General features: G+C 42.7%; 2 protein-coding genes across 2 annotated transcripts in view; both read left to right on the forward strand.

Annotated features, from left to right (window-relative positions):
* The first annotated feature begins 1,089 nt into the window (after positions 1 to 1,089).
* Positions 1,090 to 2,091, forward strand: LOC103698238 (uncharacterized). The gene has a single exon (XM_008780228.3). The coding sequence runs from the start codon at positions 1,090 to 1,092 to the stop codon at positions 2,089 to 2,091; it is 1,002 nt and encodes a 333-aa protein (XP_008778450.3).
* An 11,401-nt stretch (positions 2,092 to 13,492) lies between these two features.
* LOC103713631 (alpha-1,6-mannosyl-glycoprotein 2-beta-N-acetylglucosaminyltransferase) overlaps positions 13,493 to 25,937 on the forward strand; it is a 32,288-nt gene continuing 19,843 nt past the window's right edge. The window contains exons 1-7 of the mRNA XM_008800632.5: positions 13,493 to 13,647; positions 18,100 to 18,314; positions 23,941 to 24,077; positions 24,296 to 24,406; positions 24,522 to 24,623; positions 24,793 to 24,901; positions 24,979 to 25,179. Coding sequence (XP_008798854.1) covers positions 13,572 to 13,647; positions 18,100 to 18,314; positions 23,941 to 24,077; positions 24,296 to 24,406; positions 24,522 to 24,623; positions 24,793 to 24,901; positions 24,979 to 25,179 — 951 coding nt within the window. The 5' untranslated portion in view covers positions 13,493 to 13,571. The remainder of the gene's footprint in view (positions 13,648 to 18,099; positions 18,315 to 23,940; positions 24,078 to 24,295; positions 24,407 to 24,521; positions 24,624 to 24,792; positions 24,902 to 24,978; positions 25,180 to 25,937) is intronic.

The raw sequence follows: 25,937 nt of genomic DNA on the forward strand, positions 1-25,937 counted from the left end.
ATATTAGAAGAGGGATCACATAACTCAAAATCCTAGTGAACCATGCATAGAAAAGTATGTCAAAACATTAATAAAGGAGCACATATAAAAGTAGAGAAGAACATGCATATTAACTGAAAATCCTACACTATAGTTCACATTGGCCGATTGAGCTCGAAAAAATTTTAATACAATAACAAAGCATTGAATATACTCTAAAATTAGGATTTTAAGGAGAAAATTAGAGATAGAAAGCTTATCTTTTGAAGCAAGAGATGTTTTCTTTATGGCTCGAATAAGAAGATTAAATGGCCTCTCATGGTGGTTGGATGACTTGCTGAAAGACCGTTAGCAATGGCTGAATGTCTGGCTAGATGATTGCAAGTAAATACCAGATAATCACTAGAGAAGGGAAGATGTGAGCGGAAGATTGATTTAGAACGATGTAATTAAGAAGAAAAGGGAAGGACTTTGAAGAATGCTTGAGGAAGAGGCTATTTTTATCTTTTATGACAACAAACTGATACCATTAGATGTTGGATGAGCTGTCATGATGGTCCGTTTAGTAACTTGAAGGAACTAGTAAAAAATTTTCAACACCACAAGGTGTAAACGATATTGGTCAAAGTAGAAAGGTGTTTCTATAATTTCTTCTTATTTTTTTTCCATTTAAATCGTAGTTAATTATTCCATTTTATTGTAAATATTATTAGATCATAAAAATAATTTTCCTGCACAAGTAGTATGTGGTTGAGATTTCTTTAGACCGAAAATGGACGACTCATGTTTTCCTTTCTAAGGAGTCTGGATGCGGAAACCCCGATCAAGGAGTAGCCGAATACCACAATTGAGAGAGAAGAAAGCGAGAGAGGGAGGGGAGGAGCGAGAGAGAGGGGAGGAGCGAGAGAGAGAGTGACTCGGGATGTGCGCCTAGGAGCGCCAATTCTCCTGTGGTGGGTGGGGACTTCTCTCAAACGCATGGTGTGAGGGAAGGGGGGAGTCCACGTGGTCCAAGTTGGTGCTTTAGAAATTGTGCTACCGGTGGAGCATTTCACCAAACACGAGGTACTGTGGAGGATGGCAATGATGGGCCCTGCATAGCCGGAGAAGATGGAGGCGAGCTTGGGTGACAAAGGGAAGCGAAACCATCTGAAGGCGCCCGAGAAGGGTCGGACGTGGGCAAATGTGGTTAAGGGCTTGTCGAGGATGCCGACCTGGACCAATCACCAAATCACAACGGCGGAGCTGGAAGCTCCGAAATGGCGCTTCACGGATGTGGTGGAGATCTCGCCGGAGAAGATGGAGGTGGCCAGGGCGGCGTGGCGTGATACCGCGGTGATCATGCGAAGCCTGGGTCATCGCGTGCCAGTGGAATGGATTAACCGGGAGTTGCGGGTGGCCAGGAAACTCGACTACGACGTCGAGGAGTTCATGATGGCGGACGAGACCTCTACGTTTCGATTTCGGTGTGAGAAGGATCGGGAGGCTGCCATGGAAGGTGGGCCTTGGCTGGTGGCTGGTCAGCTCCTGACTATGGAGCGCTGGCGGCCAAACTTTGTTACGGAGACCAACCAGTTGTGTCGGACGGTAGTTTGGCTCCGGCTGCCAAGTTTGCCGATGGAGTACTGGACGAAGGAGCTGATCTGGGGTATCACAACGAAGGCCGGACGACCTTTGGCACTGGACAAGGTCACCGACCAGGGACGGAAACTTGGTTTCGCCCGTGTCAAGGTTGAGGTGGATGCGGGTGTGCCGATCCGGCCAGGGACTTTCATCCAGGTAGGATCCGACCTACATTGGCAGGCTTTCTGCTACGAAAACCTACTTGGTTTCTGCTACAAGTGTGCCCGGCTGGGGCACGGAGAGGGAGCTTGCCCTTTTCCTTCCACGGCTCCGGCGATGCCCGAAGATCTAGGAGATCAGTGCTCCCAGCAGATTGAGACGAAGGAGCCCCCCCAGGAGCCATCATCTGAGTTGAAGAAGGGGGATGGTATGGGGAGTCGGCTTCCCTTTAGCCCGTGGCTGACAACAACCAAGGTATGGCAGCCGAAGGCGAACAAGCCGAAGAAGAAGGCCACCGTGACGAAGGTCGTCCAAACAACGCCAGTGTAGGATCATTAATGAGAGCACGAAAGTGCAATCGTCAGACCATCTTAATTAATATTTTAGCTAATCATTAATAATAAAATTAACTAATTAATATTTTATTTGTGCAAGTAGCCCAATCAGCTCGTTCCCCGCACTTCAAACGATCAGCCCCCATCGTATCACCTAATCAAGCCATCGCATCCATGCATGCAAAGCCCACGTCCGGGTCAATCCAAGCCAACTCTTCCCAGCATCCCAGCTTGTTCCGCGATGCGCCCAGCCGCTTCAGCGCATCCACATCGACAACCGGTGCCAGCAACGCCCAAGTCCCAGACTTCCCATGAATCAAGATCCACCGCATCCGTGATCAAGCCACTTCCTTCCGTGATCCACCCAACCATCAACAGCCACCGTGCTAGGCCGTCCATCTTCCAGATCAAATCCCAGCCTGTGCGGAAACAAGGGAGAAGAGAGGATCACGCGTCCGTTTCTCCTCCAGCCGCATCCAAACCATGATCTTCAGCCGCTCCAGCCCGTGATTCCAGTGATCAAGCTCCAAGCCGTGATCTGCTCCTTCCAGCGCTCAGATCCACGTTCTCCTCCTCTTCCAAAGCTTTCGGATTAGCACCCCATTCCAACCGTAGCTAGCTCCATCGATCCAGCCGGCATTCTTGTTTCCGGATCAGCGCCTGCATCCCGTGATCCAGCCACATCCGCACCAGATTTCTTCCATGAACGGCTCCTCCCAGCGATCCCACGGCGTCCTCCCATTGATCCCGCGGCCAGCCCCTCTTCCCAGCCTTCCATTTCTTCTTCAGCCAGCGAATCCAATCTGCAGCGTCGCTTCCGCCCGTGATCTTCATCTTCTGCACATCCCAGCGCATTCTCAGCAGCAAGATCAGCGGCCTCTTCTTCCGTATGCATTCACAATGCGAGCCATTCTGGACATCCCGCCACTAGCTCTAGTGATCCCGCAGCCATAGCAGCCGAAGCCATTGATCACGCATCCGGCGACCCCTCCTCCTTCCCGAATGAGCGTCCGTAACCCCTCCATCAGGGGATCCATCACCGGCTTCAAGAAGAATGGAGAGATCTATATAAAGAGAGGAGAAGCTCTCGGCTGAAAGGGGAGTGCTTGGTGGAGACCAAGAAACGGGGAGGACGGAGCTCGGTTGGGGCAAGAACAGGGGATGCTCTATTCTTGGAAAGGGAAAAAAATATTATTTTATGTTGTTGTTCCACTGTGGGAGAGAAAGGGAGAAGTTTTCTTTTTGATTTTTGTTATTTCTTTCCTTTATTTTATTTGCAGAAGAAAGGTAGCATCAAGCTACCAATCTTCATTTCTACCTTTGTAATTAATTTATTATTATCAAATTTATCATTTCTTTTTCATGCAATCCTTGTTCTGGGTTCAAGTTAATTTTTTTTTTATACAATCTTTTAATTCTTCTTTGATGCAATACATTAAATTTTCTTTTATGCAATTTATGTTTTAGGCTTTTGATCTTCTTAGCACTATTTTTCATCCATTTTAATTTATGCCAAAGCTTTTCTTTTCTATTAAATATATAAATGCTTTTCGAATTTAAGTAACTGTCTTTCCGTTAATTTCAAATAGAAAATATTCTCTAATAGACTAGAGGATCATTCCACATCCCCAACGTAATGTTTTTCTTTTATCATTCAAAAATCGATTTCAAATCTGAGTGAACGTTTTAATTTTTATCCAACTCCAATCGCCTCCCTGTGGATCGATCTCTTACAACCGCTATTCTTCGAGTAGAAAATGTAAGAGTACAATTAAATTAAACTTTGTTTGTCGGTTCTAACAACGATCTGTTTAGCATATTTTTTGGTAAACAGGAATCGGACAACAATCATCCCCCTAAGTCAGGGTCGAGGTCTCCTATTGCTGCGCCGAACCTATCTGTGTTGCCCACAGACACAGACGGATGGCAAAAGCCTACTAAGCTGGAAGGAGGAGGTCGCCGGAGACGAAGGAGATGGGAGCATCGGTGTTGGACACCGAGACGACTCAACTCGGTGCGGTGTGGGGGTCTGACCCGGAACTCGTCAAAGGGTCGGGCTTGACCACATGTTTGGGCCAGCAGGGCGGAAGCGAGTCGGGATGGGCCAAGCCAATCTCGGGCTTGCCTCTCTCTGACGGGCCGGGCCACGGGGTAAAGGGCCAAGTGGTTGATACTGGGCTGGCCCATGGACAGGGCCCAAGCCCATTGAAATGGGCCAGAAGCCCAGCTAAATTGGGAGCGGGTAGGACCGAGTTGGCTCAGCTGGCCCGATCGGCATCATCGTCTTCCCTCGAAGACCCACGCCTACGCCAGGAGGGAGGAAGGTCGGAGGCACTTCCGGAGTGCCTCCTTGCCGCCGGCGAGAGCCCCCAGCCGACCGTCGACGGGTGGCGGCCCTCCTATTGACGGAGCTGCTGGGACCCTGCGAGTGGAGGACGGAACACCTGTGGTGAGCGGGCGGTGGTAGGCGAAGCCCCATCTCCGCATGCGGCCGTGGCTGGCCGTGGCGGCAATTCTCTAGCCAAAGGGAAGGGCCAGAAGGAGGTGCCGATGGACCTGCACCAATGGAGGGAGATGATCGTGGTAAGGGTTTTACAGAGGGAGGCAGTTTCCTCGTTGTGTCAGAGTAACAAGGGGAAGCTTGAGACGGAGGATGTGGAGGGAGCTCTCAGACCTCTAGTAGCTCCGGTATGGGACTCCCTAGTTTCTTCTACGGTGGTGGTGATGAGAGGCACTCTAGGGGGTATGGGACAGTGCTCTACTTCTTCTATTCAGGATCATGGGAAGGTAGCGGATTTGTTGCGGGCTGCGATTCAGGGAGGTTGGGAGTCGGTGGAGGAGGATAGGCCTCATGCTCAGGGAGTGAGAAGCCTACGAAAACAGGGCCAATCTTCATCCCACAGTGTTAAATGAAGATTTTAGCTTGGAATTGTGGGGGGGCAGCCAAGCCTTCATTCTTGTCGTCTTTCAAGAGGTTAGTGCAGCTTCATTGCCCCGAGATTTGTTTTCTTTGTGAAACACAGGTGTCCGGAGAAGGGTTGCATTGGGTGCAGCGGCGCTTAGCACTTGATTGGGATTCCTTTGTAGTAGAATCTCAGGGCTTGTCTGGAGGTATTTTGATGTTGTGGAAGTGGGGGGTGGCTTCTGTAGATGTTTTTCGCAACTGTTCTCAGCAGGTTGTGATGGTCATCTCGGAACCAAATGAACCTCCGTGGGTCCTGTGTGGGGTCTATGCTAGCACTGATTACCGGACGAGGAGAGTCTTTTGGGGCGAACTGACCTATTTGTTGAATCAGGGAGTCCCGACTATGGTGGTGGGTGATTTTAATTGCATCCTTAGCCCCAATGAGAAACGAGGTGGTAGGGCCTACTCTGATTCAGTGGATAGGAGGGAGTTTCGGGAGTTTTTAAATGAGACCGGCCTTGTGGACCTTGGTTTCTCTAGGCCGCGATTTACTTGGTGTAACAACTAGTTGGAACAAGCGAGAGTATGGGAGCGGCTTGATAGGGATTTTGCATCTTCGGACTGGATTTAGCGATTCCCATCATACCAGGTTAGTCACCTTGCTCGGATTGCCTCAGATCATTGTCCTCTCTTGATTTCTACAGCTTCGAGCTCCAGCCACCATAGCCCATTCCAATTTGAGAAGCTGTGGTTGTCATACCCCCAGTCTTGGGAAGTAGTTAGGGGGGCCTGGGCATGCCAGTGAAGGGAGATACCATGCAAAGGGTGTCACGCAGATTGGAGCTCACTAAACGACGCCTTCACAGATGGAGCCGGGAGGTTGTAGGCAACATCTTCCGGAGACTAGAGGAGGTAGACGGGTTGATTGCGGATCTCTAGGGGAGGGAGGATCGAGATGGGGAGCTTGAGGAGGTTGAGAGGGTAGACATGCGACGTTACTTGTCCTCTCATCACTCGTTGCTGCATCATGATGAGAGTACAAAAGTGAAATTTTCATACTATCATAATTAATATTAGAGCTAATCTTTATTAATAAAATTGATTAATTAATGTTTTATTTGTGTTTGAGTGCAAGTAATTCAAAAGATCCAATAATGCTGGGTTTGAGCCCAATGCTTGGTGTTCCGAGCTCAACAAATCCTTAGCGTCTCAACTGAGCCTCACACCGCCCGTCATCTGGATACAGTGAAATCCAGATCACGGTGGAGACAGGAGGACACGGAGCAAGGGAGAGGAGACCACGGTGGAGGCAGACGGAAGAGAGGAGGCCTTTCATTTTTTTCTCTCCAACCGACTACATTCCCCTGGGAGTTGGCACGGAGGAGGAGAGGCCACGGAAGGAAAGTCAGCCGGGCGAGAGGAGGAGGAGACGCGAGAGAGAAGAGAAAACAGAGCACTCTGTTTTCTCAACCAAAGGAAACCAAAAAAAAAAAAAGAGATTTATGCTTATTTTATTTATTCTATGCTAATCCCTTTTATAAAAATGTTTGCATCTCATATGGATAGGCTAGGCTTGGGCATCGGGCCGTGCCGGGCCAGCCCGGCCCAGGCCCACCGGGCCAGAGGGCTAAACGGGCCGTGCCTGGCCCGGCCCGCTCAGCAGAGAACGGAAGCCCGGCCCGGCCCCAGGCCCGTCTATTGGCGGGCCGGGCCAGGCACGGCACGAGACGGGCCGTGCCTCGGGCGCAAACGGGCCATGCCTGGCACGGCCCGTCTGGAGAGGGGGGGGAGAAAAATAGCCGTTTCCAACGGCTATTTTGGGAAATTTCCAAAAATGCCCCTCCCAACAGTCCAAAAACGGCTAAATTGAGGGGTATTTTGGGGGAAAAAAATTTGGACTTCTATAAATAGCCCTTTCCTCCCTCATTCTCACCACACCAAACCAACTATTCTCTCCTTCTCTACTACTATTATTTCTCTCTTCTAAAATGCTCTTCTAGCAATTTAATTTTTAGTTTGCATTTAGCAAGTGTTCAAGTGCTACACAAGAGGAGGTTCCTGTTGAGAAGAGAAGGTCACTCCTGTTGAGAGCACAAGAGGAAGCTCAGAATCTCGGCTCTGCCTCTGCCCTCCGACCCTCTACTCAATTCCTCCTTGTGGTTAGTTTTTATTTTTTGAATTCATCAATTTAGATAAATCATCTTTTGAGGAAAGTCATTTTGGCATTCCTCCTGTTTCTGAGGGAGAAGAAACTAATCCCCAACCCCATGTTCCTAGTTCCTCTAGAACTAGTGAACCGAGTGAAGATCAAACCTCTTCTCGTAAGAGGACTAGTGCTGTATGGAATGAATTTGATAGAGTTATGGTTGATGGAGTCTGGAAAGCTAAATGTAAAAAATGTGCCAAACTTTATAGTTGTAGTAGTAGTGGGGGAACAGGGCATTTAAAAAGACATCAAGAGAGTCATAGGATGCATGATTCTCATGCTCAAACTCAAAGTACCCTTAATATACAAGGGGGATTACTTGTAGGTAATTTTGCATATAATCAAGAAAATCAAAGAAAAGCACTTGTAAAATGGATAGTTAAAGATGAATTACCTTTTAGTTTATGTGAATCTTTTAATTTTGAAGAATATATTCAATTAAACCTACAACCTGCTTACAAAAGAACTAGTAGGCGTACATTTAGAAGAGTAGCTATGACTAACTTTTTAGCAATGAGACAAAGTTTAATTGAAACACTTTCTACTTTAAATGTAAAAATTTCATTAACTTCTGATATTTGGTCAGCATCTGTAGGTAGTAATTATTTTATTGCCATTACTGCTCATTATATTGATAATGATTGGCAATTAAATAAACGTATTCTTGCTTTTCGTGCTTTTGATTTTCCACATTCTGGACAACAAATTTCAAATGTCATTTATCAAACTGCATGTTCATATAATATTAATGATAAAATTATGTCTATTACTTTTGATAATGCATCTAATAATAATTCTGCTGTTACATTATTAAAAGACTCATTGCATCCCATGTTAGATGGAAATTTATTGCATATTAGATGTGCATGTCATATCTTAAATCTTTCTGTTCAAGCTGGCATGGGCATGATTCAAGATGTGATTTCAAAAATTAGAAATGCAGTTTCTTTTATTCATCCTTCAAGATCAAGACTTCAAGAATTTAAGGAACTATGTATAAATCATGGTAAACGTTTTAAAAAATTTAAACTTGATGTAATTACTCGTTGGAACTCAACATATAGCATGATACATGATGCATACCCATATAAAAACTTATTAAGTGCATATATTAATGATCGTGGATTAGGCTTTACATTGACTGAAACTGATTGGAATAAAGAAAAAATTTTGGATGATTTTTTGCTTAGTTTTTATAATGCTACCAATGTTCTTTCTGGTATTTATTATCCAACTTCATGTTCATTTTTACAACAAGCATATATAATTAGTCAAAAATTTGCAGAACATAGATATGATGATGTTTTAATGCCTATTATTGACCAAATGGAATCTAAATGGAATGAGTATTGGGACAAGATATGTCCTATGCATAACTTAGCTGTTGTATTTGATCCAAGAGTTAAATTGAATGGCGTGCTAATTTTACTTGATGCATATTGTGAAAATATGATTAAAGATCTTGAACGTGCTAAAAATAAGGTAAAACAACTTCTTTATGATATTTATGCTATATATGATGAAAAAATTCGTGGATCTAGATTTTCCGTACAAAGCTCTATTTCTTCTTCTTGTAGTTCTCGTTCGTCATCTATTTTTTCATTCATTGCACAGAGAAAACACACACATGCTTCAAGTTTATCTTCATCTTCTTCATCTTTATGTAGTGAACTAGATTTTTATTTACGAAATGATCTTCAGTCTGCATATGATGAAAATCAAATAGAGAATCTAGATGTATTATCTTGGTGGAAGAGTGTTAAAAATCAATATCCTGTTATGTCTGCAATTGCACGCGATATTTTAGCTGTGCCGATGTCCACGGTAGTATCGGAATCCGCTTTTAGTGCAGGTCGGCGTGTTCTTGACGAAAAGAGAAGTAGGATGACGGGCGAAACGGTTGAGATGCTTCTCTGCTTCAAAGATTGGTTGGATGCTGAGGCAAGACTTCAAGATAAAGGTGGACATAATACAACATCCTCTGATGATGATGATACAAACACTACTGAAGAGTGAATACTAATTCACTGAATCACTGATGATTAGTAAGATTTCTTAATTTTTTATAATTGTACATTTTTATTTTTTTAATTGTTAAAGTGAGTCATCTCTATTTTTTCTCCTTTCTTATTGTATTCTGGAGGTCAGACCAAGGTCCAAACCTCCCTTCATGTACCATTTTGATTTAAATTAATAAACTGGTAGGGGTCTATGCCAAACCCCCCACCATTAAGGTGGCTTTATATTAATAAATCCTTAGTTTTCAATATTTATTAATTTATTAAAAAAAATTTATGAAGCATTAATGTTTATGGAGACGGGCCAGGCCCGGACCGGGCCAGGCCTGCGGGCCAAGAGCGGGCCGTGCCGGGCTCGGCCCGCGGGCCAGAAACCCGTGACCCAGCATGGCCCCCTTGAATGGGCCGTGCCAGGCACGACCCGGTACTGTAGCTAGCGGGCCGTGCCTGGCCCGCTTCGTGCCGGGCCGTGCCGGGCCGTGGGCGGCCCGGCCCAGTGCCCAAGTTTATGGATAGCTAAATCTTTTTTAGCTAAGGCTAGGGAAAAGCCTAGCATTTTCTTCATGTATTTTCTTTAATCATCAATGGAATTTTAATGTTTTAGATTTGATTTATGGTGCAGTAGATTGATAGAAATTATTTCAAACTTATATATTTCCTTTGATTTGTTATTTCCCTCGGGTATAACAGATGCTTAGAAATCCCTGTAGTTTAAAATAGAATTACTGTAATGCTGCCCATAGGACTAAATCTATTTTATTATGATTAATAGATGATTTTAAGAAAAGCATGATTAAGTGCTAGGCTGAATCCTAATGCCTTAGTTATATTTTTGTCAAACCGAATATTATTTAGCCTTTAGTTTTTGTTCACTGTCAAATCCCTGTGGATTCGATCTTGGACTCACCGAGAATATTACTTTGCTACACCCTATACTTGGGGTATTCTACATTTAATTTTCCTTTTAAAAAAGAGCAAGATTAAAATCATAGCACATCAGCAGGAGATTTTTTGGAGGTAGAAGTCAAGGGCACAGTGGGTCAAGGAGGGGGACCGTAATACCAATTTCTTTCATCGATCGACGATCCTCGGGAGGCAAAGGAACATGATACGATCGCTGAGAGTTGGGGTGAGCTAGCGGGTGGAGGAGGACTCGGTAGTGAGATAGGTGATGTTTGATTTCTTCAGATCCAGATGGACGGAGGTAGGGGGCCCTATGTGCTTGGTCAGCTCCCCAGGCCGGCAACCAGAGTTGAGGAGGCTGATAATGAAGCATTGATTCAGCCAGCGTCAGATGCAGAAGTGTAGGACGCGGTATGGGCCTTAGCAGGGGACAAGGCTCCAGGACCGGACGGATTTCCATCCTTTTTCTTTCGGAGATATTGGAGCATTATTCGGAGGTCAGTGGTGGAGGTAGTGCAGCTATACTTCAGTAGGGCGGTGATGGCAGATGACTGGCAGGTTACTTATATCACTTTGGTCTCGAAGCGTCAGGATGCGTTGGAGCCGAGCCACTACAGGCCTATTAGTTTGTGTACTACATTGTACAAGATAGTGGCGAGGCTTATGGTTGGGAGGATGAAGACTTTGTTGCCTAGCATTATCAGTCAGGAGTAGGGTGCGTTTCTGGGTGGGAGGAGTATTTCGGATAATATTTTGCTAGCTCAGGAGATGATGGGAGATTTATAGCGAGCTTCGACGAGGCGATGTTTGATGATAGTAAAGTTGGATATGGAGCGTGCTTATGACCGGATCCGATGGGATTTTCTTAGACAGGCATTGGAGAGTTTTGGCTTCCATCAGATCTGGATTGATTGGGTTTTCGACTACGTGTAGGGGCCTAGCTTCTCTATTTTGGTCAATGGTATGCCTTCGCCGTTCTTTCGAGCTACATTGGGGCTTCGTCAGGGATGTCCTCTGTCCCCATACTTGTTCATCATCTGCTCTGATGCACTATCCCGTGCTTTACATATAGCATGCGAGAACCGGGAGTTGGCTGCTTACAGTCCAACCCCGGGTGCTCGCCCTATTTCTCACTTACTTTTTGCAGATGATTGCCTGCTACTGTCTAGGGCGAGGGTAAGGGACGTGCGAGCCTCCAGAGGGTATTGATGGAGTATTGTATGGCGTCCGGGTAGAGAATCAATCGTTAGAAGTCATTCATACACTTTAGTCCGAGCATGGAGCAGAGGGTCAGACGGGAGATTAGGGCGATACTGGAGATGCGGAGCAGGAGGGGGCACTGGACGACCTTGGAGTCCCCATCACAGGGAGAAGGTTGCGGATGGCGGAGTGCTCCACTTTGGTGCAGAGGATACAGGGCAGGCTCGAGGGTTGGAGAGCCTCGTCGCTCTCTATGATGGGCAGGTTGACGTTGGTCAGGTCCGTTCTCTGCTCCATGCTTGTTTACATTATGGCCCATACTATTGTGCCGAAGACGATGCTGGTGGGGATAAAGCGGCTTATGCGTCGTTTCCTGTGGGGCTCCTTTCGGAGGGGCCATGGGGTACATTTGGTGGCCTGGGAGAGAGTTTGTCCGCCTTTGAGTGAGGATGATTTGGGGGTGCAGTCACTGCTGGCGAGGCGGGAGACACTTCTGGCGCGACGAGCAGTACAGATTATTTTGGAGCCACATGGATTTTGGAGTCAGGTCATGATAGCGAGATATGGTCGGGTAGGCTCAACTGGCAGGTGGTGGGCGGCTGGAGGACATCTTTTAGTTGGCGGGAGGTTGGGAGGTATATGCCTATAGCTCTGGCACATACTAGGTGGTTGATTAGCGACTGACGGAGTATTGATGTGATGGAGGACCCTTGGGTGGATGCACTTCCACTGAGGCTGTGGCCGACGATGATCAGTGGTGAGGGGACTACGGGGCTCCGAGTGCACGACCTCTTCATGCCTGGGGAGGCAGGATGGGATGACGACAGGCTAGGCTAGTTATTTGGAGAGCACTTAGCATAGTGGGTACAGGCCCTCCCTATCCCGGGATCAGCAGGTTTAGATGTTAGGGTATGGAACACCACTTGTAGGACCAGAGTCAGTGTTGGTGATGTTTCTCGGGTTCTTCAGCAGGAGTCGGAGCTGGGTAGGGATTGTGGCTGGATATGGAGGTTTGGGCTACACCAGAGGGTTGCATTATTCCTCTGGAAGGTAGTGTGAGACCGTCTGCCGACGAGCTTGACATTGAGCCGATGTGGAGTTAGCATTCCTCCTTTGTGCCAGTACTGTGAGGTAGACGAGTCAGTGGATCATGCACTATACCAGTGTGTCTGGGCCAGGGGGCTTGGAGGCTGTCCGAGATTCCGAAGGTAGTTTGGAGCCGGAGGGATTATTTTCTGGAGGAGGTCCGGCATTGGTCCATCTCCCTCCAGATGAGTTCTGTGGCTATTAGGGCGTCCTGCATAGCTTACCAGGTATGGATGGCCAGGAACGCCCGAGTTTTCGGCGAGCCTAGCCTGTCCCCACGATTCGTGATGGAGCAGGCTCGGCACAGGCAGTAGAGTTCCTTCATGTAGATCTGGATCATAGACCTTTGACAGTTTGGGACACCTGGGGCCCCCATACTGCTTCGGCAGCTTCTCAGACGATATTTTTTTCACCTGGGAGCCCCCACCTCCAAGCTTCTTCAAGGTCAATTTTGATGGCTCAGTACTGGACAGAGGCAGGAGGGAAGGAGCAGGTTTTGTTATCAGGGGTTCGAGCTCCAGCATGGTGGTAGCAGGAGGTTGTCAGATCTTCGACACCTCGGTCCCAGGGGCAGAGCTGCGGGCGGCTTGGATGGGATTACAATATGCACGACATATACTTCAGGCGAGCTCCATCCTCCTAGAGGGTGACTCAGCCACGGTTATCAGCTGGGTCTGGAAGGGCCCTTACAGTGATGGATGAGTTCATCCTTTGCTCCGTGATATATGGTTTATGGTGAGGGAGGGGTTTATTTTTCAGGCTATGCATGTATATCGTGAGCCAAACGGGGCGGCAGACTGGGTGGCGGCGTATGTTGCGAGCCACTCAGGAGGCACCTATGGGTTGGTGAGGATGACGTGCCCGGTGCATTTCGGGATCTTTTATTTGCAGATTTCGCTGGATGTATTCGTATCCGTATAGCATGAATTGCCCTTTTAGGAGGGAAAAAAAAGAAAAAAAAAGAAAAAGAAAAAAAACGGAGTCTGGATGCCATTCTTTGCTCCCCGAGTAATCTAAAATAGCCATGTTGGCCCGACAGGTCTCATCGGGCTCGGATCACCAGAACTCTAAAATCTCCGGTTCAGATGAACTTCTTTGGCCCTGCATAGAATCCGAACCGTCTTCATGTTCCTTTATAAAGAGTACCGAGACGCGATATGAGACGCCCGAACCGACCTCTAGACACTGTTGCTTCGCGATCGCCGGATCGAAGAGGAATGATGGAGAACGCGGGTACGACCTACGATTTCGCGACCCTCTTCTTTCTTTCTATTCTATGTATCTTTTTGGATCCCTTGTTCGGCCCTTCTTGTGCTTTGCTTTAGGGTTTCTGCATCAGTTAGATGAGTATCACTTTATGGAAGGATTGTTTCGTGAATTGTTTGGAAAGATCTGTGAACTAAATTTCATTGATTGATTGATTGATTGATTGTTGGTTTTCAAGAGAAAAATCGCAATGTTTATGGGATTGAAGGATATGATTCCTGCAGTAAGATTGCTGGTTATTGTTCTTTTTCTGTTGCTATATTGGTTAATTATAGTATTTTTTTAATCTCAGTTCAGCCTTTTGGAGCTTTTTGGACGTTTCTTTGATCTATGAAATTTGGTTTTACCTATTGAGACGGTTAGTTCTGGTTATTGGCTTGGCTGGGAGTTGTTTCTTTGGAAAAGATGATGTGCTTTATCTGAAGCAAAATCACTTATTGAATAGTTGTGTGGTTGAGGTTGGTGTAATCAAATCCTAGTTCCTATTCCTTGCCCATAAAGGATGACATGTTTTACTGTTATCACTTTTTCCAATTAGTTTTTCACGATTTTCATCCATTTTATCTGAGAACCTCTCCCGGTTTTTCTTTAAAAGTTTAGGGCTTGTTTAGATGCCTTAGTAGGAAATGCCATAAGATCAAAAAACTTTAGTAATGAAATGATGCTCTAGTCCCTTAAAAAAATTGAAAGATATACTACAGGAAAATATCTACTCTGGTATTCGCTTTTTTGATGGTTGCAGGAAATGAGGCAAAAAAAAATTTCCATGAGTAGGCTAGCAATTTTGAATGTATGAAATGCTGTTATGGAGATTTTCAAAATATACTCATCGCAAACTGGCCTTTTTGTTTGCATATAGGAATTTGACAATCATCATGCATGTAATCTTGTATTATGCATTTTGTGATGAACACCTTGGAGTATCATAGTGGGTCAATAGATTTACAAGATTAGCCTTCTAGATGTCAGTTCAAGATGCTCTATTCTCAGTTTTTCCTTCCCTTCAGATACTAGGATTGTGATGCAATCTAGGCAGCTGTAAGTGTGGAGCTGAGATACCTTTTAAAATCCTAGGATCAAAGGCTCTTGGTAGCTAGGCAAGTGAATACATTATAAAATTTATATGCATATTACAACCACAGTCTTATATGTAGGTTCAAAGTTTCCAAACAATACAATCTGAAACTTCAACAAATAATATTTTTCTAAAACTCAAGATCACTATATAAACATTCCATGACCAGGTGCCTATAACATCAATTAATCCATGAAACATTCAGACGAAATATTGTATTTAATGGATGGAATGTGCATAAGATTGACTCAAAGAGAAATGAGTCTGCAATGAATGGTTGTTATGTGTTAAACCAGATAAGTATTATAAAAGAAATGACACACTGTATATGTACATTTCTTGCTGCTCAATTTAAAATATAATTTGGAAGATATTAAAAGGATGTGTTTGTGAAAGAAGAATAAATTTTACATACATTGATTGGTGCAAACTTTTAGAACTTTATTTCTAAACTACTGTTATATGTATGTGTGTAATATCTATGCATTTATATGCATATGTGTGGTTTATATGTATCTATATTTGTGTGTCTGCAGATACATTTCTGCACATGTTTGTTTGTACTTACGTCTTGTAACCCTTGTGTACTATTGGTAATGCTTAGCCTCATGCTATCCACATAATTATAGTGTTGGCCTTTCAAACCATGATTTGCAATCTTCAAATTGCCTAGAAACCAAAAATCTAGTATATGAGGTCTCTTACATATGTATCAAGTGGACAATAGCAATTGCAATATTATATAGGGAGCTAAACCACATTGGAGGCCATGTAATTTGAGAATCCAAATTGTTGATTTTAATCTACACACCTTAAAACCCATACAAACTAACATTGAATTGATTTTGATACTCCTAAACGATAAATCAAATCAAAGCATTGTATGATACCATTAAAACATCCATATTGTATCCACTTGATGCATATGTATATGGTAGGTGATCTCCAAAACAAATGATTTTTGGTTTGAATTTTTATTTTGGAAGGGCTACCATTGATCTCTCTCTCTCTCTCTCTCTGTGTATGTATCTATCTTGCTATCTATCTATCTTTCAAAGACATGTATAAGTCTATCTTTAAGTGGTGGGCTATAATCAAAGTGGCTAACTAAGCACTAGGTGGCCTTAGGTGCTCTCATGCATGTCTAGGTGCCAGCTTATGTGTTTGAGTGGCTGCCATGCCCCGGATGCAATAAAGCAGCAGTTACTTATGTTGTGGTGCTGTCCAAGTACCTTTTTGGGTACTACCTTTGACTACATTTTTTTTAGACCTATATCAATTGGAAAATTTCTCAACTTAGGGTTGGCGAAACCATCCCAAATCGTCCGGTTTGGGGCATCCCGGGCCATACCGGCGGCGGATCAAGATGGTTTCGGCAATGAAGCTGAGACATCATCACCGAAGGGGAAGAAGGAGAAGGAAAGAGAGAAAAAGAGAGTGAGCGGGGGAGGGAGGAAGGCCGGCGGAGGGCCGTTGACTTCACTTAAAAATCGTAAAATTTTTTTGCGGCCGGAGGAGGGCCACTAACTTCACTTAAAAATCGCAAAAATTTTTAGCAGTTGGACCCCTGTTTCAAATAAAATAGGAGAACAGCAGCAGCCTTCGCCTGCTGCCCGGGCACTGGCCTCTGATGGCCCTCCATCGGCCTCCGCCACCCTCCGTCGGTCTCCGCTACCCTCCCTTCTTCTCTCTCCCTTCTCTCTCTCTCTTTCTCTCTTTTGTTTGCCCTCTTTCCTGTCTCCTCTACTGTGTCGATACAGGCTTGGCCCGGCACGGCACGGGCCCGTATCGACTTGTGTTGCTGGACAATCGGTACCGAATACGGTACGGTACCCGGTATCGGCACAACAGACTATGTCTCAACCCTTTGAGAGAATAACACACTACAAGAATTTGAAACCAATGACTAATAAAGATAGTGCCAAAGGACACCAAAAATTTGAAATTGTGTTAAAGTGGGGACTCTTGAGTAAAACAATAAATTCAAGAAAGTGCTCTTGTAGGCGTTTATTCTATTACATGCTTTTTAGTTAAAGTTAGACTTCACGGCTATCTTATGATCAATTGGCTCTGAAATGATAAACTCAGAAAAATAAAATTCAGGTTTATTAATGTTTAAACTTCAAAGCATGTGCGTAGCATGTCTTTTCAATTGAAAACACATGTTGTCTGGTTAAACTGCTATTTTGCATAATTCTTTCATGTTTTTTTTCACCTCTTTTTCTAACCCTCAAAAAGTACTTTTGGATGAAATAGGAGTGTTTGGTAAAAATATTGGAAAGCTGTTTTAGCTTTGCCCGAAAGCTGAAAACGTCTACTTGGAAGAAGCTCTAAAATGGAGCTTCTTTGAAAAAGTACTTTTAGCATGTGTCGAGAAGCTATTTTAGATTTATGAATTTTTTTAGAACAAAATACTCATGATAAAATCATATAATTACGGGAAGTATCCTTTTATATCATAATGCATGAAGAAAGAAATCTGCAGAAACAAGAAAAACATTAGAAAGAAAAGAGTCATAAAATCGTACTTTTACAAGTATGATTGTGTGCCTCTAAATTTTTTTTCCAAAAATTAGTTTCTAAAAATAATTATATTAATAAAATATTAATATATATTGATAATAATTATAATATTTTATATCAAAATATTGTATTATACCATAAATATAATATAATATTATATTATATTATAATACATTGATATGTTATGTTATATAATATCAATTTATGTTATATTATTATGCTATAGTATACAATATTATATTAACTATATTAGAATAATATTATATTACATTATAGTAATATTATACTATATCATATATTTATGTATTAATATATATTCTACTATATCATATATTATTTATTCTTCTTTATTATATAATACTATGCAATGTCCTTTATGGCCATTTTGTCATACCAAAAGTACTTTCTCAGTTTGTTTGCCAACCACATATTAAAGTTTTACAGTACTTTAGAAATGTAGTTACTAAACAACAAATAACTTTTTATAAAAGCTCTACTTTTGAAAGCTATACTGTTAACAGTTCTACCAAACGGGGCCTAAGTCTAGTGTTCAAGATCTGTACACTTATTTTCAACATCTTATTTTTTTTTCACTTAAAGAAATAGGATCTCTATTTCAGATATAATTTGTATCTTTAGTTCTCTTCTCAATTTTGATAATGATGAATCCCCTCTTTCACTTAGATAAAGATTAGCATTTGTTTTCCTTGTATGTCAAGAGCAAACTTGTTTTACTTTGTCTTCAAGGAAGTTGTATAACTCCATTTTCTTTGTTTTTTTTTCAATAAAAGTTAAATGATCCTAAAACTTGTCCATTTCAGGTGGGAACTTGCAAAATTTTGTTGTGCCCCCAGTTGAAGGTGTTGCTGGAGGTGGAACCGGTTATGGTTGGAATGATGGTGGTGTGCAATGTTTGAATTCATTCACAGGAGCAGTTGATCCCACAAAAATCCCATCAGCAGATTTGTTGCATGTCTGGTGCATGCCAAGCACTGCAAATGTTGGGCAACAAGAAATGCCAAGACCTTTGGAGCCTGTAAGTTCTGCTATTTGTTGATATTCTTGTTTTGCATCCTCTCGTTGAATTTACATGTAAAATGTGAGTCTGGTTTATGTCAAAGCAAGTTTGCATGTGTATCCGAATACAATTTGGTTGTATATGTGGAGGAGTGGTGGTCCAGGTTTCATGCTGTTGCACTTTGGTGTGGGGTTAAGTTTCAATATACACTTTTTGTGTAATTACCTACTCTCATGCATTTCCCTTCACATGCAATTTTCATTCAGATTGGGAGATATACAGCTCTAGATATTTATATATTTGAATCAACACAACACAACAAGCTTTCTCTAGTTATGTAATGTTGGCTGCATGTTTTCTACCTTGTCTCTGGTTCTTATTTAACATTGAAACCCTCAAAATTGAACATGTTTATATTTTCTCAAAAAAAGAGAACATGTTTATATACCTTTTTGCCACTTACATTTTTTCCATTTTTAATTCTTCTGTTCAACCCTTGGCTTAAAGATCTCTTCCTTGCTGCTATTACCTTTGACCTATGCAGACTTATGACCAAATCATCTCCAGTGCTTCTTCCACAGCTGTCCTTCTATAGTACTGCACATTTGTTTCTTATCATACGCATTTCCAGACTTATGCATCATTCTTCTACAATTCACTCCCACCACACTGATATCATGATCATTTCCCACTTTATTACTGAATGTTATGATCAATAATATATAAAACCAGCTTTATAATGATAACCACCTACAATCTATTATAATCATGTAGTTGCCTATGTTACTGCAACATTATAAGTGCAGATCTCTACTTCATCCAACCTGATTCTCCATTATGTTTGAGACATACTTGCCATCACCCCTTTTTGCCCCTCATAACAAAACTAGGCTGCGAAGATGTAGCAAGCGAACTACATGTCCCTTGATTCGATGCCCTCTACATTACACAAACTCTCCATACAGTTGCATTCCATGTTCGCTGTTTTCTTCCAACTAAATTATGAACCTTTACTTTCTGCTGTGATTTTGATTTAACTTTTATCTCTTCTTCAATTTATCAGTGAAGACTAGATTTTTACATAAATTGCACCAAGGACACAATTTGACATAAATACCACACAAAGGACGCCCTCTTGAATGTAAATGGTTAATACCTTCATGAAATAAGTAAAGGGTAAGAGATTAAGGTTGGCATACTTTCAATTTGTCATTCACCACTTGAGCAATGTATAAACGAAGAATACTTCTTTCATGCATAATGTTCAATTGTTCATAAATGTGGCCCTTTCTCAAAATATGCATATATAGAAATTTAAGCTGGAAATGCTTCTTCCTTTTTTTTATCTTTCCTTCTTTCTCCGCATGGATGGCTTTTAGAGTGTCAACCCCATCCTGGTCCCGTTTTCCCATAAGAATGGGATGGGATGGCTAGGGCGCTCCCCGTCCTGCCAGGACTTAAAACCTTGGGCTGAGGTTTATAGCCACCGAGAACTCCAATACTGTGTAAGGGTAGATCTTATACTTTTAAATGCTTGGTCATATTTATCTTTAAAATAAACTATTCATGTCATTCATCAGTTTTTTCTTTTTTCAATGTAATTATATATTTATTTTATATAAAGTTTTTCCGCTTCAATATTGACAAATTTTGTATTAAAGAAGTCTAATTTCTTGATATTCCTCTCATCACTTCCAATTTATGTTCTAGTATTTTTGTTATCATGTTTTGTCTTTAATTTTATGCAATCTTGTAGGATGCCTTGGTTTCAACATTAATCTAAAGTTTTGAAGGGGTCAAATTGGTGTGTGCTTTGGTAATTTAGATTAATGTGCAAGTCTTGATATGAGAACAAGAAGCAATAGTAGCATGGAGGAAATAGATGTTCGAGTTGCTATCAGTGCTTTTAAAATTGGACTGGGCAGCAAACTGGCAAGTTGTTTGATTCCCACATCAATCAGTCTGACTGGAGACATCAGCAAGGCATTATAATTATATTTATATTTTTCAAAAAATTCTAAAAGTAGGAAAAGTCAGAAAAAAGCCTGATTGCTACCTGAAATGGCCGCTAGCAACCGCCAAAATGAGGACAGAAACAAGACAACCATGAGCCTCCCCAAGCCCCTCTGGGGGTGGGGGGTGCTCGTTGTGGGTCATGCCTACGTTCTCCGGCAGGCAATCGGCATCCATGAGTGGGAGCGTTGAGTCCTTATCGACCGGAGCGAGACGGTGGCGATGCCTGTGAGCGAGATCACCTTCGCGAGGCTGAACCACCTTGACATCCTTGGGGATGATGCCGGCTCCTCCCAAGGGGCCGTGAAGTGAGAGAGGGGTCAGGCAAGCCACAGCTAGAGAGGAGGACAAGGAGGGAGAGGGAGAGAGGAAAAAGAGAGAATTTTGAGTTCATAAAAAAGGTCAAACCTTTACTCCTCTCTCTTTGCTCTCTCTCACTCGCTTGCTTGCTTTTGTGGATCTAAAAAAGGGAGAGGATCCTGAGGCTGAGGTTGAGGCTGAAGATCTCCATGGTAGGGCATTGGTGGAGGGATTGTGGGCACTGGATCTCCAATTCGAGGGTTTTGGCGAGGGAAATTTTGGAGGTTTGTGGGAGGGACGGGGTAGGAGGGAGGGGAGGGCGGATCCTAGGGTTTCGTTGCTCATCGGGGTGGCATACAAGTCGATGTAAAAAAAGGGTCAAATTGGACTGGATGATCTGGTCTAACTGGATCATCCGGTACTCCCAAGTTGATCGAGTTTGACCATTTTTAAAATATTCTATGAACTGGACCGGAAAAGCGATCAATTCGTGGTTAAACCTGTCGAATTGGCCAGTCTGGTCCGGTTTTAAAAAGATTGGTTGCTATAGTGTAAAACCTCTTTATGTAGGAGTTTGGTTCAAAACAACTTGTGCTAGTGCAGAGATGGTATACACCTCTTTGAAAGAGCTCCTTATCTCTTACGCAAGAGTTGCAGTTGTTGCACTGCAGTCTTGTGGTTTTGGGAAGTTAAGGAGCCCATGACAAGTTAAGCATAGCCCTGTTTGCATGTGCTTTCTAGGTAAGAACAAAAGCTTTAATGGTTTAGGTTCATTGTTTAGATTAAAATTAATATTGATGAAAAGATCTTAGTGGTCTAAACCTTTTATTTGTTTATTTTTTTGAAGATTTCTGATAGTTGTATTTGGTAAAAGGGAGAAATATCTCTCTTAGTAGATTCCCATTACATTCTTTTAGGCCATCGGCATACTTATATAAATTTAAAAGAATTACTACACTAGTTATGTATACGGGCCTAAGATAGCTTAAAAGGAGATGCGTGTTGATTATGCCTATGTCTTTTATGTGCCCATGCAATGTGTACCTTGTCGCATCGACATTTGACATGCATTGACATAAAAATTGACATGCTAAGAAAATAGGAAAGCATTTCTCCCCCATCTAGGTTACTTTTAATTGTGTACAATGCGAAAAAAGGGAATTTTTTGAACACTGAAATTTATTCATTGTATAGTTATTTCAAAGAAAATATTTCTCAATTTCTAAAGTAAAAAAAGGTTTTCTGAGCTATATTATTATTTTTGGGGGTGGAGGGTTATATGGTCATAAAAGACAACTAATGAACAAATAATATAAAGCAAGCTGGGGGCACAATTTACCTTTCATTACCCATCAATCCTTTTCATAGTGTACTGTTTTGATGGATTGCAGTATATTGGTTAATATTGTATATATCAGTGCATGACACACCCATTGTATTGTGCTAGCTTTCTTTCCATGTGGTAATATATTATATGTCATGGTGCAGAATGAGTCAATTACTAAATTCTTCTTCTTGCTCCTCTTTTTTGATAAATATATACCTGAAACTTTTATACCCCTTGTTGTCAACGAAGACTGTACGTCTGAATTTACTCATGAGCATCGATGGTGGTATGAAGGCCACTATCTCCAAGGTGGAGAAAATGGATGGCTACACTCCTTAATAGGATAATATGTAGCATGGTTCGCCGTACCGTCCCAAATTGGGCAGTACAAAGCCTACTGTAGTGTACCGGTTCGCTACTGGTATACGATACAGGAGGTATATGAAATTTGGTATGCCGAAAAGACTCTGTACTGTACCATATCGACACAGTACTAGTGTGGCACCGGTACGAGGTCCGGTACCGAGACGACGAATCTTAGTTTGTAGTATCCCTTGGTTTTAGCAATATTACTAGCAAAGTCTGCTGAACCGGCCCATACCGGCCGGTTCGGAACGGTTCAAGGCCGGAACCGAGCGGGGAAGAAGAAAGAAGAGAAAGAGGAGAAGAGAAAGAAAGAGGAAGAAAGAAGAGGAAGAAAGAAGAAGAAGATGGTTCGACGTACCTCGGACCGAGCCCCTCCCGAACACCCCGACGGGCGCGCGGCCCTCCCAACGGTTCCTTCCTTGCTCGCGGGAGAAGGGGGGAAGAAAGAAGAGAAAGAGGAGAAGAAGAAGACGGTTCGACGTACCTCGGACCGACCCCCTCCCGAGCACCCTGACGCTCGCGCGGCCCTCCCAACGGTTCCTTCTTTGCTCGCGGAAGAAGGGGGGAAAGAGAGGAGAAGAGAGGAGGAGAGGGGGGAAGAAAGAAGAGGAGGAGAGGGTTCGAGGAGGAAAAAGAAGGGGAGGAAAAAAAAAGGAAAAAAAAATCTTTCCCTGCGCGCGGGGTAGCGCGCTCGCGAGCGGGGATTCGCTCGTCTCGTGCATGATTTCACGCGCAGGAAGCCTGATCTCGTGCGGTTCCCGTGCTCGCACGGTTTCCCCGCTCCCGCATGTGGGGACTCGTGCAAGGCAACGAGCCCACGCGGGGCCGCGTGGGGCATTTAATGCCACTCTGTGGCTAAAACGCGTCCGCGCGTGCGTCGCTTTTTTTTTCGGGTTCGGCACCGGTTCCAAGCGGTACCGAAACGGTACTAGAGCTCACCGGTACACCGGTTCGGTCGGCTCGGCGGACACTGGTTACTAGCATTAATATTTAATACCACATAGAATCGGGAACTAGTTTAGGAAGTGATCATCAATTTGGAGTTTTATCACACAAAATTGGCTTGATCAAGTATTGTTGTTTTTCTTTTCGAAGGGCATAGAACTACCAGTTGCATGAATAATGAATATATTATGGAACTCCGTATGGGCTTAATATCTTTTGCATGCATTGCTAAGAAATAGTTATTCAGGTCAGGGCTTGGCAACATTTTGTAACTGTTAAGGCATTTCAACTTGGAAAACCTGTTGGGCCCCTCCTTGTGATTCCATATGATCAACTGCCATATCAATGGTCAGTTTATCGTCGATCCTAGTACTCCTCTGAAGGGATATACATTGAGAAAGTGAGAGCATTAAATTTCTGAATTTTTTTAACAAATTCATTTCCAAGCTAGTGCTTGCTTTGTTTATACTTGTATTGGTTGTCTGGGAAGTTAAGAGCTCTTCATCCATAAAGAAGTAAGGAAAAATTTTTAAGCAGATGATATTTTAACTACTTTAATGTTATTTATACTATTGAACTTGCTGCATTTTCCCCTCATTTATTTGTGCTGACAGCTCATTCAGCATTATTGATTCTGTTTCTTTTGACTTGTCCATCATGTCATTCTTTCTATAAATGTGATTTGCATGAAAGATTTCTCTTTTGGCGGCAAGGAATGAAAGGGAAAGTGCTCAAATTGCTTTACGCCAAAAAGTTTCTTGGGGCAGTTCAGGCATTGCTGGAACTGTGCAAATTCAGTGTACTGATCTCTGCACCTCTTGTGGTGATAGGTAAACACTTCTTCTGTCTTCCTTTCTAAGTACTTCTGAAATTCTGGTATTATGTTTTTGTTTTTGTTTCTTTGTTTTTTTCTAAACTCCACATATAGAACATTGCTTATAATTCTGTGGTAGGTAGGTAGTTTCTAAATACTACTGAAAATCTGGTTTATGTTTTTGTTGTTTTTTTATACTCTACATATAGAACATTGCTTATAATTCTGTGGCAGATTGGTGATTGGGCAATCCATGACTCTGCGGCGTGTGCTACCGATCCTAGGTGTGCCTGATGCTCTTGTACCTCTTGATCTACCAGTCAGTCAGATAAACCTACTTCCTGGGTACTGTTTCACATAAATAAATTGGTTTCCTTAGAAGTATTGATGCGCAGGTGATATATTATTTCAAATTGTTTCTCTTTCTCCATTAGTAATGCTTCCACTTTTGTTGCTGCAGAGAAACAACATCTATCTGGCTCTCAGTTGATGTCCCTGCTGGACAACCACCTGGTCAATATGAAGGGCAAATTTTCATTACTGCTGTGAGGGCAGATGCAGAGTGAGTAGCTATCTATCCTCCTCACTTAGATATCTTCCTATTAAATGACAATTGCAATTTTTGTATGCCTTTCCAATGACTTTCTTTTTCAATCATGTGCAATAATCTTGATTATGCTGCTTATCATTGTACCAGTAACTGATTAAGTTGGATATCTTTTTCATTGCAGATCTTCGTCAAATTCTGTAGCTAAAGCTGAGAAGTATCAATTATACAGAGAACTTAAAAACTGCCTTGACATAATTGAAGCAATGAATGAAAAACCTTTCGAGGAAGTGGTAACTATCTGGACTTAATAATGTAATCTTCTACTTAGTAGTATCATACATCTTCATAACAAGTTTATCACATGTAGGTGGAAAGAGCAAGATCTGCTACTTCTACTTTGAGGAGAATTCTCCTATCACCAACATTCCAAGAGTATTATGAGGAAAATGGCTCAAGTGACATGATGGATGAAGATAATTTGACAAGCTTATCAATCCGTTTGAAACTTAGTGTCACAGTCTGGGATTTCACTCTTCCATCAACACCCTCACTTCCTGCTGTATTTGGTGTATCCTTCCAATTTTTCTCTTTCCTGTGCTCATAAGACTAAATATATCAGCTTCATAAGAAATTGTTTCAACATATTGCGTATCTGCTTATGATCTGGATTCCACTTCTGGCATTGATGATGGTTGTCAGATGCAAAGTATGTATGCTGTTATCATTTCTTTATTTTGAGGTATGAATGAGGTGAATTGGTTAGGATTTGTTGCCTTCTCTTGTCTATTTTAAAACATTTAAGTACCTGTTTTGGAAGATTCTGTGGGATCCGGCAGGATGAGAGCCGGGGGGGCACGCGGGAAGGGATGGAGCTGGAGAGGGAGAGGGAGAAAGCGAAGCGGTCGCAGGGCCCCATCTCCATGGGATTCCCAAACAGGCCCAAAATCTTGATTTTTAGCCTTGAAGACCATTTCATTTGCTGGATCCTTGAAATTCAGAGGGTTCTTATCAATTTAATTAAGTAAACCTGAATCCATTATCACTTAATTTGAAACAGAATTCTTGTATGTAGGCGAGACGTGCATGAATGTACTGTGTACTAGACCCTCTTTGAATCTGGATATCTTGCCATATCTTCTTAATGGACCTCAAATAGAAAAAGGGTGCATATATGATGCACAGCATCTGTAGGCTCTTCTCACCTACTTTCATGTCTCAAGCACCACTTCTTATAGACTTCTGAAATGGCAATCCATACCTTAACTGGACTTTAACTATTTTTGTTCATTATGAAATACTTTTTTTTTGTTTAATGTTCTCCAAATT

Source organism: Phoenix dactylifera, chromosome 15 (assembly GCF_051530095.1).
Source record: "Phoenix dactylifera cultivar Ajwa chromosome 15, Ajwa_hap1_PhDact_Kaust_v1.1, whole genome shotgun sequence".
Taxonomy (NCBI): domain Eukaryota; kingdom Viridiplantae; phylum Streptophyta; class Magnoliopsida; order Arecales; family Arecaceae; genus Phoenix; species Phoenix dactylifera.

Excerpts from the sequence above, each read along its gene's own strand:
- LOC103698238 (XM_008780228.3), top strand. The coding sequence starts at position 1,090 with ATGGAGGCGAGCTTGGGTGACAAAGGGAAGCGAAACCATCTGAAGGCG.